The following is a 15,092-nucleotide window of genomic DNA, read 5'->3' on the forward strand; positions in this document are numbered from 1 at the left end:
CTATGGAAAACAGTAACTTTGCAAAAGAGCAGGAGTAGAACAAATAACCAACAATCAAAAGAATGTTATTACATGTTTCATTCATTTGAGTTGACATTTAACGTCTTCCTAGGTGTCAGAGACTCAGTGTCCCACACAAACCGACCAGGCAACCCCTCCCAGACGGCTGAACCTCCTGTCCTGCTGGACCTTCCTGAAAACAGATCCACTCTCCTGTGAGTAGAAGATGTAAAGATACTTTCACATGCAACAAAAAACAACTGTCATAGTATAGTGCTATGCGTCATTAAAAAATTCACTTCAGTGACCCCTCAGTATCTATCTCGAAGATCCTACTTTTGCACCTCGATCAAAGCTGCTGTGTTGTTTCGTGAAAGCGGTGTTTTCCAGCCTTAACTCAATCAGTGAATCCCATTCAACATGACACTGCCTGGGCTGTAATGGCCAGAGTAGTGCAGCCGAGAGGAGTGTCAATAAAAATGGGATGGCACAGTACAATTTTGGCACCAAAAGTGACGCTTGCTCCACAGTCGACTCAGACATCTTATCCAGGCAAGGGCTACTTCTTGTCTTGGCAAATGTGGACATGCTCATAAAACTCTGCAAAAATCAAATAAACATTTTAATGTTCACATTGTTTTCCTCAGGCTGATATAAATTCTTTGACTAGGCATGCATACACATCCATACAGGCTATATTAAAGTAAGGGCAATGATAGATGTTCAGCTATTTCCATAACAAAGCTTTACTCTTAATAGACCTCACACAGGTGATATTTATTGCAGGGTCTTTTTATTGGATCTTATTATGGAGAGATTTTTATTTTTCTGATGGTTCCCTCTACGTCAGCATAATTATATTGTGATTGTCTTTTACTTTTCTTACTTCCCCCACTTCCACTGCGGAACAATGTGATGAATCCATGCAAGAATACTTAATATGAGTGTTTTGGTGCTTGAAATGAAGTCATGAGGTGCCAACAAAGCAAATTAGCAAAGAGGTTGGGAGTGAGCTTAGGAGCCTGGCTGTCTAATTAAGTAATTCCCTAAACCAAGTTGGGCGGCTATCAGCCTGTAGTTTTTCAGATTATCAAGGATAATTAGGCTTAATTTTGTTCATGTATGTATTTGTAATGGACATACACACACACACACACATACACACACACACACACACAAGCCACCAACCACTAACCTTAAAGTAGCCCCCAAGTGGTCCAATGAAAGACAAAACACTTCATCCTTGTCTTCATCCTGAAGATTGGTGCAATTCAAATTACTTTCAGAGAACACACACGTGTGCATGCACACCAACAACAGTAAGCATCAAGGCAGTACTAAGAGGGAGGTCTAAGCTAAACAGGCAGTGGTGTGATATTTAACCATCTTTTTTTCACGACTTTCAGACTTCCCCTGCCTTCATTAATCATTTCCTACTGACTCCATCAGGTCATGATGTGTGAAAAAGCTGGATTAGGCCTGACAAGGGCACCAACGCTGACCACTGGGCAGTGGTGTAGTGTTAATAGAGCTATGAATAGAGACCTTTGTTTGAAATATAAGGCCTGGCGGGTGCCCACTCTCAGCCCCGTGGTGCTAATGGCTTCATCATTGGCAGGCCGGCCACGTCAGTGCTTTAAATCACTTAAAAACCCCGAGGATAAACGCACCGAGGGACCTCAGCGTCTCCTCTCTTGTTTCGCCTGGTTTTACTGATTCATGCACAGGCACCCAGTCTCAGCAGATGAAAAGAAATACGTAAAAAAAATGTAGATGCATAGAAAGATCTTGAAAATGATCAACACATATGTAATTTAAAGATAACAAGTATTAATGTTTTTTTTGACAAATAAACTTAGTTTTAAACTAAGTTTTTACATAAGAGTTTCTTTTTTTTCCCCTCTTTTCACAATCTTCTCTCCTCCTACTTTCCTAACATCTCTCCCAGGCTGGCGCGAGATGCCCCAGACAGATGCACCAGTCACTTTGATGCAGTGGCACAGATACGAGGGGAGGCCTTCTTTTTCAAAGGTACGGAGCCACAAAGGGAGAGAGACAGGCGCAAAGCTACAGAGCTGCGTGGGAAAAAATAAAACGAAAATAGCTAAATGAGCGGAAATAAAAGCAAATTTAAAAAGGAGAGAGAAAAGGAAAGAGGATGAGAGAGTGGGGGTAGATGCAGACACCCAACTGAGCCAGTTGAGCCCTGCCAAGAGACCGCTGTCCAAAAATTACATCAGGCTTTCATGCTTCCCCTTGGAGGAATGACCCCCAGCCTCCCGCTGACAACAGAAACAAGAAACAGACTCACTTACCTTCAGCAGCAGAAGTGTTAGCAAAGTACGCTGAACTTTAACTGTTATTTTTAAACCTTTTTTTTTTTTTTTTTTTTTGGGCATTTTTAGGCCTTTATTGATAGGACAGCTGAGGAAATGAAAGGGGAGAGAGAGGGGAAATGACGTGCAGCAAAGGGCTGCAGGTCTGAGTCGAACCCGGGGCCGCTGCATCGAGGAGTAAACCTCTATATATGGGCGCCTGCTCTACCCACTGAGCTGTCCGGGCCCCCGTTTTTAAACCTTTTTTTAATCTTTTTAAAATATATGATTGTTATAACCATTTTGCCTTTTGGATGTTGTTTTTTCTGAAATTTCAATTTTTCAAGATGTAGATTTTGCTTGCAGTTCTAGTCAGCCTGTAACATATGGGATGGCCTGCCACACATGTTTAACCCGGACTAATCCTTGAGAGACATGACTTAGCCATTTGGTTAATGGTTTGATTAGTGTCTGACGCACCGCATTATGTTTTTTGAAAATATGGTGAACCTTCATTTTCATTTCCAAAGAAAAAAGAAAATTCACGCACATACTTGTCACCTCTGCATTGATTTATTTGGATGGTAACTGACTAAATGGATCTTCGGTGGAGACAAAGCAAGTGGTGTGCATGCTGTTTATTACTCTACGAACCTTCATTTTCAGCCCGCCTTGAAGCTGTTCTGAAATGTCACGGGTAAACTGTGCTGAAGGTGAAGATCACAATAGACAAACTGCCGAGAAGAAAGGAAACAACTAATGCCTTTTGATTAAGATTGATACTAAATGAATTAGCAGTTAACCTATGGCTGCATGATATGACCTAAAATCAAAATCACGATTAATTGCACATTTTATCTTGATAACGATAAATGAACTATAATTAATTTTTTTTGTGATTCAAAGACGGACACTGCGTTTTAAAAGATTTTTGTATAAAGTTTAAAAAAAACGTCTTTTGCTATACAATCTATTTCTTAACTGCTAATTAACTTTGAACGACTTTGAACTTTGAACCAGCAAGTTGCGTTTTAAGCTCCTCTTTTTTTCTGCTTGTGGAGAGCTACGTGACACATGACTCTGATAATGCACAAAAGCCTACAGCTGTCCACGGACACGGAGTGCAGGAAGTGTGTCAGAGCCTCCTGGACGGGTGAACTGAGACTCTGTTTCCTACGGTTAATGATCGGTTAGCATTTAATTTCATTGTGCTTTCTTTTAGAAGGCTGGCTTGCCAAAAATCGCCACTTACTTAAAGTTAAACGCTAGCTATCAGTAAACAGAAGGTAGTTGCTGGTGTCTGGTCTGTTCACCAGTGATTCTGTGCGTGCGTGTCGGCCCGCTTCCGCATTTGGTGACTAGCGAGTGTTAATTTCTGACCCTGCACACGCGGTAGAATGTTTTTGAGGAGAAAGTAGGCCTATCAACAGAAATAAATGATCAAAATTATCGTCATGGGAAAAATGCGTCGATAACGGCTTCAGAATTCCGATGTCGATACATTTTTGATTAATCGTCTAGCCCTAAGTTAACCCTAATTTAGGCCTTTCTTGAGTCACAGAGTTCGTACAACCCAGCTAGTCAACCTTACTAATTGGAGTAATACATTTAGTTGCTTTTTATAACATTTCTACACAAACGTGCCAATAACAGCCTTCATTCCATTCATTTACATTTTCACTGTTGTAAGTTTCCCCTTGGGGAATTCATGAAAAATAACAAATAATAATGGACAGACACCACAACTATTATTATTTGTCGTCAGAATCCTGAATAGTGCTGATCCTTCTAACTGTCCTGTTCTCATAGGAAAGTTCTTCTGGCGGCTAACAAGAGAGAAGCACCTGGTGTCTCTGCGTCCCGCTCAGATCCATCGCTTCTGGAGGGGCCTCCCACCCAATCTGGACAGTGTGGATGCTGTGTATGAGAGGCCCGGGGACCACAAAATAGTCTTTTTCAAAGGTAGAGTAAAATCTACATTTCAATGTGTATCAGATCTTGGAATGAGTCTGTAAATGTACTAAAAGTTAGTCTAGTTCAATAGTGTCAGTGATCATCTGCAATCACAGGATTTTATTTTAAGTAAAAGGTTAAAGGATTTTTTTTTTTAAACTTGTGATGACTTGCAGACTTATAAAATGTGATTCATCCACACTATAAAGTGGCAAGATGAAAAGGGACTGTTCACGCCTTTCTTACTGGGACTTTGAAGGAAATTGCGACTTTTTGCGATGTGAGAGTGCAGATAAGTTATAAATTAAAATAAATAAATAAAAAACATGGGTGCAGAATCAAGGGCATGTTTCACATTTGATATAAAAGGTGTAACAGCTTTCCTGGCAGAGAACTTTCTACGTTGGCTGTGTAACAAAAATAGGTGTGAATCTTATTTTTATTTCACAAGTGTGTCCTTTACATATCTTTTAGATCTCTTGCCTTTTCAAATGTATCATCCCAAGTGCACACACTGTCTGCTCTGTGTGATGTATAAAGCTATAGATCATTAGGTAGATTTTGTGTGTCCACCCTCTTCAGGTCTAAAGTACTGGGTATTTAAAGACAATAACGTGGAGGAGGGCTACCCTCGACCAATCAGTGACTTTGGCCTACCCTTGGAAGGAGTGGATGCAGCCTTTGTTTGGCTGCACAACGACAAAACCTACTTCTTCAAGGACAACCACTACTGGCGCTACGATGACCACCTGAGACGTATGGACCTGGGCTACCCTAAAGACAGCACGCTTTGGAAGGGGCTGCCGCCACAACTGGACGACGCCATGAGGTGGTCTGATGGTGAGTAACCGTATCATCAACCACAATTTTCTAGCTGCCTATTGAGACGACAGCTGTTTTACTTTACCCCAGAACCTTCCTCTAGCTCCTCCTAGTGAGTTTCCAGGTACTTCCTGGCATGTTGGAAGAAGCAGTCCCTCTAGAGTGGCCTGGTTCTGCCCTCTCCTAATGGGTCATGCACAAAATTCAAAGAGAGGCAATCGTTGACTTTTAGGTCAATTGTGCTCTACAAACTGTCACGTTGAGTAAAGCCAGTCACTCTGCAGAGAAATGCAATTTTGACCCCTTGTCCACAAGATCTCACACTAACTTTTGAGGCTGAAGGTGAGGGTTGAAGTTAGCTTTGTTTTGCGGCTTAAGGCATCAATGTGCTTCAAGTGAAGTGCTTGTCAGATCGGTTGGATGACACATCGCATGGCCTGTTACAATACGTTTATTGTTGCAACCAAGTTACCTAAAGTGTGGTCAATATCTCAACCTCTTTTAATTAAGTACAATCTACGGTGCTGTCTCCTGTGCTGAAAGTAAAGTAAGTAAGCTAAAAGTAGAGTTATATAACACCTTTATTCAGCAAGTGTCACAAAGTGCTTTACAATAAAATACAAAAGCTAACCATAAGATACTGATACAAAAACCGTATAGAATACCACAAGAGCATATGTCTCTCTTTGTCTTTTTTTCTGTTTCAATAACATGACCACTTCCCTAAAGAACTTCAAATCGATGTGTGATGAGAAATGATCAAAACCATAACCATATGAGGAATCTATCACCCAGAGTGAAAAGGCATGTAGAATAAAGCCAGTGACATATTTTGACCTCTTCTATCTTTATAAAAAATGGTTTATAAAGACATACTGATTGATGACATTTAACATATAAATGACGAATCACCACTGTCTGTTTCTTCTGGCGATAAATGATTAAATTTCTCAGAGAAAAATAGAGTTGTAACACTCCACCAAAGCATCAGACCACTGGTAGCTCTGGTATCTGCTGGTGCCAAAGGCAAGACTGTGCAATATCCTTCTCAGGGGAAATCCTTAAAGATGAATGAATTACAAGAGAAATATTAGACAGGGATGGAACAATTATGTAAGTTAGCAAACATGCAGCTTTAAGTCTTGGATGAAGTTTTACAATCAGATTACAAATCTGAGCAAACTTCCCAGGAGCAGTAAAACACTGAAATAGTTGCAGTCACTGTGTGTATGTGTCTTTTTAGCCATGTTAGCAGCATGATTCTATGGGTGAACATTCATGGTCCCATGAGGATGAATTGAGCGTTTAGCTCAATGCACCCAATTATTATGGCAATGCAGTGGTGCCATTGTCATTACGTTACATTATATTGATGTTTGAGTGGGAATATGGAGTTCAGCACCTCGTTTCATTTGAATGAAGAATAATCTTACTACATCTTAAAAGTGGTTTGAATTCAAATGTAATGTCCACTTCTGTCTCTCATACTATATGAGACATTTCACCTGGAAAAATCGAATCCAATGTTAGATTGGTTATCATTCACGCAGTGGTTCTATTTATTTTCTATTTTATTTCAGTTTATTTTATTTTGGCAGTCTCCCTGATTGTATCCACGCACATTTCATGTTGGCATAGCTGCAGTATGCAGATTAGAGCATTTTTCTTTTTTTTCATATGTCAAAATATTTTTTTTAACCTTTTATCTGTTATTCTGACTTGGCACACATGGTCTTTTTTTGCCACTACACTTTGCTTTACATTCACACAGTGGAACACGACATGTTCAAACCTTGGAGCTTGCCCAGTGTTATCACAGTGAGCAGCTCCACTGTGGCAGATGAGTGTCAAGGCCACACCGCTTGCTTCCATCAAAGCATCAAAGTCATCCGATCACATGTGCATGTTAATGAGAGGTTTGAAATGGTCTAATACTATACGTTCGGTTAGGCTACTCTGTGTGTGTGCGCATGAGCGTGTGCGTGTGTGCGCACATTAGGCTCTGAATGATGTTAGGGGGCATTTTTAGGATTTAAAGATACCCCCCAAAAACCAGATACTGAGTCTTGAAATTTTATGCCGCTCTCAATGGAAGCCTGAATGTCCTTCACCCCCCTGCAGTTTACAAGGAAGCCCTTTCCATTGGGCCTGTCAGGTGTTTAGTGGTCTGTGGTCTGTGTTCTGTCTTCGGTCTTGCTCCAAGCTCTTTGATGTGTATATGTGTGCGTGTGTGAGACGAGGCCAATTGCACAGCACCAACTTGGCTTCACCCCCGGCTATTATCACCACAGATACTGGAAGGGTGAACTTGGAAACCTACATGCACAAACGCACATAGACAGACCATGGGCCATGGGAACTGAAGCCACATCAAAGCCTGTTCTCCATTCGTTTCAACAGCTCAGGGTGAATAGAGAGAGAAAAGACATAAAAACAGACAGGGGGAGAAAAGAGTGAAATGACAGCAAGAAGGAAAGAGGAGATACGGTGACACCTCGTTATGAAAATAGAACAGAAAAACTGGGAGGGATATGTGAAAAGGGGAATCCAGACGAGGAGATACGGGGACACCTGAGGATGAAGAAAGATAATAAAGACGAGAAGAAAAAGAAAAAATGTTCGGAAGATAGATGACTTGACTCAGAGGACAAATAGAGAAATCAGAGAGATGGAGAAAGGCAGTAAACCCATAGAGAATGGTTGCTGTGGAGGGGAAAAAGGAGGCATAAAGGGCATGAATGTAGCTGTAATAATGATGAAAATCATAGCTGCTGGCATCAGAATGGCACTCAGGAATAATTTTGCCTTGTTGTCATGGTGAGAAAAAGGTAAAGGGAGTGGAAAATGAAATTTATCAGGCATGAATATTACTGTAGCTTTAACCTGCGGATGAAGTTCACCAAGAGTTCCATAATTGTAGTGGTGTCGCATTAGAAGAGTAAAAGTTACAACCTCCGTAACCATAAATCCAGGAAGTGATTCATGTAGTGATTTTGGAATCAATGGCAACTTTGTGGTGACAAGCTCCAGAAAATACTAAAACAAAGAAAGAAATTATTTAGCTAAAGGTTGGTTAGTGAGTTATTTCTTATGAAGTCACAATCAAGAAAGCAAAGACACCGATGACGTGGTGAGCTCAACAAGTTACTCTACAACAAATTACTCGCAACCAACATTATCACAAAAGCTTTCGCTGTGGTAATTTAAATCCCTTTTTAACATACAACCTGCAGAAAATACGCTTTTACCAACAAAAACAACCATGTGTTACAGTAACAGTGTTTAGGGGGACAGGATACACCTCTTAAGTCTGAAGGAAGGGACTAGTAATAAAATACATTTACAGTTATAATGGCTAGTAATGGCTTTAGCTCTGCTACATAGCCAAAGCGTACTATAGCTTCCTCCTTGTGCCAAGAGCTCCATTGTTGTACACAAACTATTAAAAACACATCAATGAGCCACACCGTTGCACTGGGTGACATGTTCCTTCATTACCATGAACATAGGCACTGTCGTTTATTTTGAGTAAAACCCACAAACACTGTCTTGCTACCACAACTACTAAGTGTTGTGTATTAATCCATAGCTGAAATAGTCCCCAATAAATACACTATTTACTCCCGTTACGTAACGTTTGTTTAAAATGTCAGTGCCCAGCTGTTTTAGGAAACTACTGATCCTTTGTTAGAAATATTTGTATGTAATATTAAAATATATATTTACATCTTTAGTATGAAAAAATGGGTTTGGGGTGTGTAGATACATTCATCTGATGTGTTGACAAGAAACATACACAGTATCAACAGCCTTATTCTTTATTTCTCATGTTTCAGTAATGTATTAATAGAGCAGTCCATCAAGACCAGATATTGCCATAAAGTAAATCTAATCACCCTCTCGAGAAATGATTGCACAATGAACAACCTATTTTTGGACTATGATGCATATTACCGTTACCATATTAAAAGAAGTAGCCCTAAGTATCTTCATTTGTTCAGCCATTGATTAATCTCCACTCAAAGAATCTGGAGATCATTTGCATTCTCAAGCTGATTCAGGGGCAGTTGGTGAGATTTTACAGTAACTCCATTCACTACTTTGGACAGCTCCATGACTTTTCATCTCTGAGGAAAAGAAAGAAAACATTTTAGCGAAGTGGCATTCAGCCCTGTGGGCTTGGACTTCCAATAATGGTGATAGATGGATAACGAGGGTGACTTTGTGAGTATGTGTACTCTTGTACTTATATCTTTGGGAGGATCAAGTTCAGATCTAGACTTAGAGAATGAGGACCTTTTTGGAAAGTGAGGATAATATACTGTATTTATTTTATACTCATTGCAAAGGGCTTAAGAACTATTTGGGGACTTATTTTTATGGTTATGGAAGGACTGCGAGAAAAGAGTCCTGAGACGTTTAGAGGTAGAAGAATGTGTGTGTCTGTGCACTAGAGCATACCTTGTTTTTATTCTAACATTCTGCAGCCCACATTGAGTATATTCTCATTATTATGCACAGGGGAATGGACTCTACTGGGTCCCACTTGAGGGGTAAAGGCTCTTTGAATTTCTAAGCACCAGTTTATAGTGGAAATGTCTTTATTTATGTAAAGGAAAACACAAAATTCAGGCGCCAGGTGACAATTTAAAATATAAAAATATAATGCAATAAGACTCTCAGGCATCCTGTAGCCTATTGTTTTCAAATATTTATTCTCCTGTAAATCAAGTTTTCTCATTTGATGTTATCTCCGCTGAGTATACACACATGTAGGCCCAATTTAGTCTTCCCTCCTCTTTTGTGTTTTTTGTTTGTGGAAGTAACCTATTTAAATGTGCATGTGGCACCTGTTCACATCAATGATACAATAAATCAATATAATTCATTTATAAACCCCTGGACTGTAATAGCTTGTATGTGTTTCAGCAAGATTTGTGCTCATTTTCATAATGTTTTGCACATTCAAAACACATCCCACTTATCTGTGTTCTCTGAGAAGTTGTAGAGTCATAAAGGCGTAGCCTAATTTAATAAGAATAAAGTCACAATATTGCTGTGCACTGCGTTACTGCTCTAACAGCTTGGATTGCCTGGACATAAAAAAAATATTCAGGTCCATGCATTTGCTCAGCCTCTCTGATAAAACAAAGCTTAATATTTCTACCATAATAGACCCAATGGTATTTTTGACACATTTACAACATAGTGGGTAGAACATGAGTTTTTTAATTGTTCTGTATCGTGTTTGTGTTGTTGTTGTTGTTGTTGTTGTTGTTGTTGAAAGCAGTGGAGCTTAAACATGTCTGCACATTCTCCTTTCATTCGTCACCTGCTACATAATTTTGGTGTTAGTGCATCTTTCTCTAACGTGCTACTCTCCAGTGGTACTAAAATAAACTTATGTATAAGGAATCCACCTAATTGGGTCACATATCAGTTAATGTATAAAGTAACTGAACTGGCATTACTTAAAGGTGCTGCAGGTAGGATTGCGAAGATCCAGGGCTTAGCCAAAAAATTTGACAACTTCTCAGTCCCTCCCCCCTTTCTGCTAAAGCCCAAAACTGTCTCCTAAGCCCCTCCCTTCTACTCGAACATAGGGTCAGTTTTAGCAAATATGACAAAAAGTTAGTTTTATAAGTCTTACCTTCTGCACCTTTAACTGATGATTTATTAAGTGTCAACTAATCACATTAAGTCATAGTGATTGATCATTTGTTAATGGTGAGTAACAGGAATCCATTATACATCCTGCATTACAGTATCATGAGTCATGCATTAGTTATTATAAAGCGTTACCAATATATGCCTATGGTCCATAAATTACGCCCATGCCTTTATGACAGAATAAGATTAAGTTCTTTTCTGTAGATTTTGTGAGTAAAGCATTCAAGCCAGAATAATATTTACTCCACAGTTACAGCTCCAAAGCCATTAACAACGAAGTAACATTCTTCACTTTGCTAGAGCTCCTTCACTTGTTTATCTCTCACCTCTTATTCATTTCAATCACTAGTTGAGAAATTGAATGAGCCGCAATAATATCACCTGTTTACTTCTCTCCTCTTGTTTGTCTCAGTCAGCAGCCTTGTGGGAGGTGGTGGACTTCCAGTTAAGAAATTTAGTTTCTGAGAGCTCAGGAAACAGAAGTTGGTGAACCAAATTCCAAATTCTGTTGTTTTTTTGTCCTATATGAGCACATGTTCAAACAATCCATGAAGTCGATTTATATAAATTTAAATAGGATATTAAATTTGGCATGAACCTGTTTTTCATAATGGCACGTAACACATATTGGAGGGAGGCTTTGTTCCTACAAAGTGCTTTTTTTCATCACAAGCACACAGTGTTTATTTTTTTCCATTTTGTTCCACCAATGCCCATTTGGTATTTTGGAAACTCTAATTAACTTAAGTACCCTGAAGTGAAAGAACAGGCGCAGTAGGGGGCGTGTCAGTAACGATCAGCTGGCACAGTGCAATTATGGTGTCAAGAATGCCCAAAAGAGGTTGCTGTGTTCTGTGCCAGCACAAAGAACCCCCAAAACGACATAAACCCCTTTTATGTATGTAATTCAGGCCAGTTTTACTTGTTCATTCTTTAAATAGAACATATGTGTAAATGCACATTAAAGTATAAGTATAATTTTGATGCAACAAAAGCAATAATACCAGTAAGGCAGAATCAGTTCAGACATTCTGATAACCAACTCCTCTAAACAGCAAAACAAAATACACCTTCTCTCCAAAGACTCTTAATTTAAGAAATGTTTATGCATTCTCCTGCTGGCGCTCAATTATCCATTCTCTTCCAAAGTGGGTGCTCAATCTTGCAGCTATGACCAGAAAAGTTCTTGGCTACAACATCCAAGTATATACAGGATACATCTGCCACCTTAAATTTGGTTTAGTCCCTAGTTAAATCATCGTCATCCCATAATACCTAACATCAACCAAAGAATATAAGCTTGTCACTACACATGGTGAGTGGTAACACTGACGTTTGCCAGCTAAACTATTATTTTCATACGGAGAGAATGGAGCCTACAGTCTGCACAGCAAGTGCACCAACTGCTAATCGGGTTGTTGTTTTTTTAGTTTTTTTTTTACTTCAGGCTAGTCTTGTGTCAATACAGTAAGAGCTTTATTTGTATGTGATTGCATTCTGCAAAGTGCAGATTTGAGTCTGAAAAAACTAAAATCAGTAAGAGTGTGACTGGAGGTTACACAAACACTTCAACAGGGAACAGTACCGCATTTCTCATGCTATTTTCTACAGAGTAAGAATGAATATCATGTCTTTTTGTTTATGGTTATGTAACATTGAAGAGCAGGGTCTGAAATAGATGGTACATTAAGATGGTTTTTGGAAGGAGAAAAGAATTTCAAAATCTCATGATATGCTCTGGAAATCATTCATGCTAGTTTGAGAACTGATCTGGAGTCTTTCTCTCCAAAACTCACCTGTGGGTAAACTGGTAGGATTGCACTGCTGGTGTATTGAATGAAATGATATGTTTCTCCACGATGGATGTAAGGCTGTACCCACTCATATGTATCTTTTGTAATCCCACCCTGTTTCAAATTATTCCCACCCCATCTTGAACAGGTATACCGTGGGGTATGTTAACAATGTGGAAGTACTAAGCATAAACACTCTGCACTGTGGATTAGTGATTCATGATATTAAGGCACTTGATGTTGTATGTGTTCTCCTTGCTTGTGTATTACATATCAGAGCAAAGCCAATTATGTACCTTGTGTGGATACTAAAGCACATACTATTGCACTCTGTTCTAATACCAAATCTCTGCTCTCTCTTCGAAGGCTCGTCCTATTTCTTCAAGGGAAAGGAGTACTGGCGAGTGCCGAGCAGCGACATGGAGGTGGAGGCAGGATACCCCCGCCTCATCGCTAAAGACTGGCTGCTGTGCACCCAGATGCAGTCGGACTCTCCGGACACAGAGCCCAAAAGCACGGAGACGAGAGTCAACGTGCACCATCACCCAGACCACGCAGAGAATGGATACGAGGTGTGCTCCTGCACCTCTGACACCGCCTCGCCTTTGGGCGCCCGCCCCTCCCCCTCTCCCCTGTGGCTGCTGCCACCTCTCTGGACGCTCTTGCTGGCCCTCCGCTCTGAACTGCTATGATGCCAAAGCATGGGACAAAGTTCTTGAGCTGATTGGTTGAGGGCCAGCTGGACACTCAGCAGAAGCAAAAATTTGAATATTTTCTTCTTCTTACATCCTTTTGTATCCTTTTGTGCTAATTTAGCTGTTATTTATTTGGTCATTTGGTGGGCACTGCTAGCTAAAGTAATCATCCTTATGGGCATCAACCTACACAACCTACAAAGTTGTTTACTGAATGGTCAAACGTTATAGAAGGTTATAGAAATGTATTCCAAGAGCACCATTATTTGTAATGCCTCACATGCAGACAAGTTAAAGGCATTCTGGGATGAAGGCAGGTGCAAAGGTGAGCAATGTACCAACACAGACATTGTTGCTTATTTTATGAAATTACAACAAAAGCTTTGTTACATTGGTCGGTTCACCAAAATTAGCTCAAAATTAGTTCAAAATTGCCAAAAAAACATACAGTATGTTCACACTTACTTCTAGTGGTATCTAGCCATGTAGATGGTTCTATTTTTATGTAATAGTTTCTGCCTCCACCCAATACAGTGGAGGTGAAAGAAATTTGTGCTGTTAATCACACAGAAAAATGACACTTGGATATCTACACAGTATTGTGCCTTTGCAAAAAGGATAATCCATAGAACTCATCAGGAGCATTTCCTCTTTCAAAAGTAGATCTAATTAAAACAGTTTACAACTAAGTATGTAGATTATCCAGAGTAACATTTGGATTTGAAGTTATAAAAGTCATTTTTCAATGCTGTGTGCACCACCAACACTTTCCATTCACCTAACATTCAGTGTGACTGTGTAAGTCATAAGGATGGATGGATGAGTAGGTGGATGGACTGTCAGCACTGGTTTCCTTCCCTCAACTGCACACTCAAGTGAGGGACTGCTGCTCATGTACGTATTCCGTAACTATTTCATAATTTGCTCCTCTGGTTCAGAAGCATTCCCTGCTCTTGGTTTAGTTGTATCTTATGTATCAAATTCAGATGAAGTAGTATTAGTTTATTTTACATTCTTTGATCAGGTCATAGAGTTTGAGTAGTTTTTTGACTTTATCACTCCTAGCTCCTTGTGAAGAATCACAACTCGTCCCTTGGATTTATTCTTACTGTAAAGTTATATTTACCTAGAGACTGATATATTTGAGTTAAAATGTTCTGCAGTTTATGCATAACCAAGTGGACTGTGTATATTTTAAGCTGTGTTTTCTAATGTAAAATATTTTTGTAGAAAAATTAAAATCTGAATGATTTTATTGGCTAAATAAATGTGTATGGAGACAGATTATTTTGAGTACTCAGTGTTGCGGCTGTGTGGGTGCGAGTGTGTAATTAGCGTCATTAAAAAGGAGCCCGGCCTTGAAGACAGATGAAGGTAACATGACAGCTTGCAGACACCAGCTGGGAGCTGCTCTCCGTCTCTCTGGTGTTCTTAATGTTTCCTCGTGTAATGGTCAATGATGTTCATCAGGAATGCAAACCACATCATGTCAATCACACCACACACTCCCTCTGAATCTGCTCTATGAACACATTTGCTGGCAGAGGATTATACAGTATGCTTCTGAAGGAGAGAGAATCAGAAAGGCATTACCACTTATACCAGAAATATTCAGCAGCTCAGATACTGCTAACCCACAGATCAAAGTTAACTGGATGTTAGGCCTGTCAAGTCGTGGTACACACACCGGGGGTGATATACAAGAAAATAACACATCAAATTTGTCATATGCTTAACAAATTAATGATAGTCTAATGAAAAAATGGGAATGCTCTGTAAATGGCTGTATTACACCCCAAACCTTGCCTAAAATCACGTTTAGTTTTTTTTTCTTGTTGGAGACC

General features: G+C 39.7%; 1 protein-coding gene across 1 annotated transcript in view; it reads left to right on the forward strand.

Moving 5' to 3' along the window:
- The window catches only part of LOC120544904 (matrix metalloproteinase-17-like), a 73,444-nt gene extending 58,934 nt beyond the window's left edge, over positions 1 to 14,510 (forward strand). The window contains exons 6-10 of the mRNA XM_039778770.1: positions 113 to 215; positions 1,949 to 2,031; positions 4,125 to 4,277; positions 4,851 to 5,108; positions 12,920 to 14,510. Of these exons, the coding sequence (XP_039634704.1) occupies positions 113 to 215; positions 1,949 to 2,031; positions 4,125 to 4,277; positions 4,851 to 5,108; positions 12,920 to 13,245 (923 nt within the window). The 3' untranslated portion in view covers positions 13,246 to 14,510. The remainder of the gene's footprint in view (positions 1 to 112; positions 216 to 1,948; positions 2,032 to 4,124; positions 4,278 to 4,850; positions 5,109 to 12,919) is intronic.
- Positions 14,511 to 15,092: the final 582 nt, after the last annotated feature.

This window comes from Perca fluviatilis, chromosome 17 (genome assembly GCF_010015445.1).
Source record: "Perca fluviatilis chromosome 17, GENO_Pfluv_1.0, whole genome shotgun sequence".
NCBI classification, from domain to species: domain Eukaryota; kingdom Metazoa; phylum Chordata; class Actinopteri; order Perciformes; family Percidae; genus Perca; species Perca fluviatilis.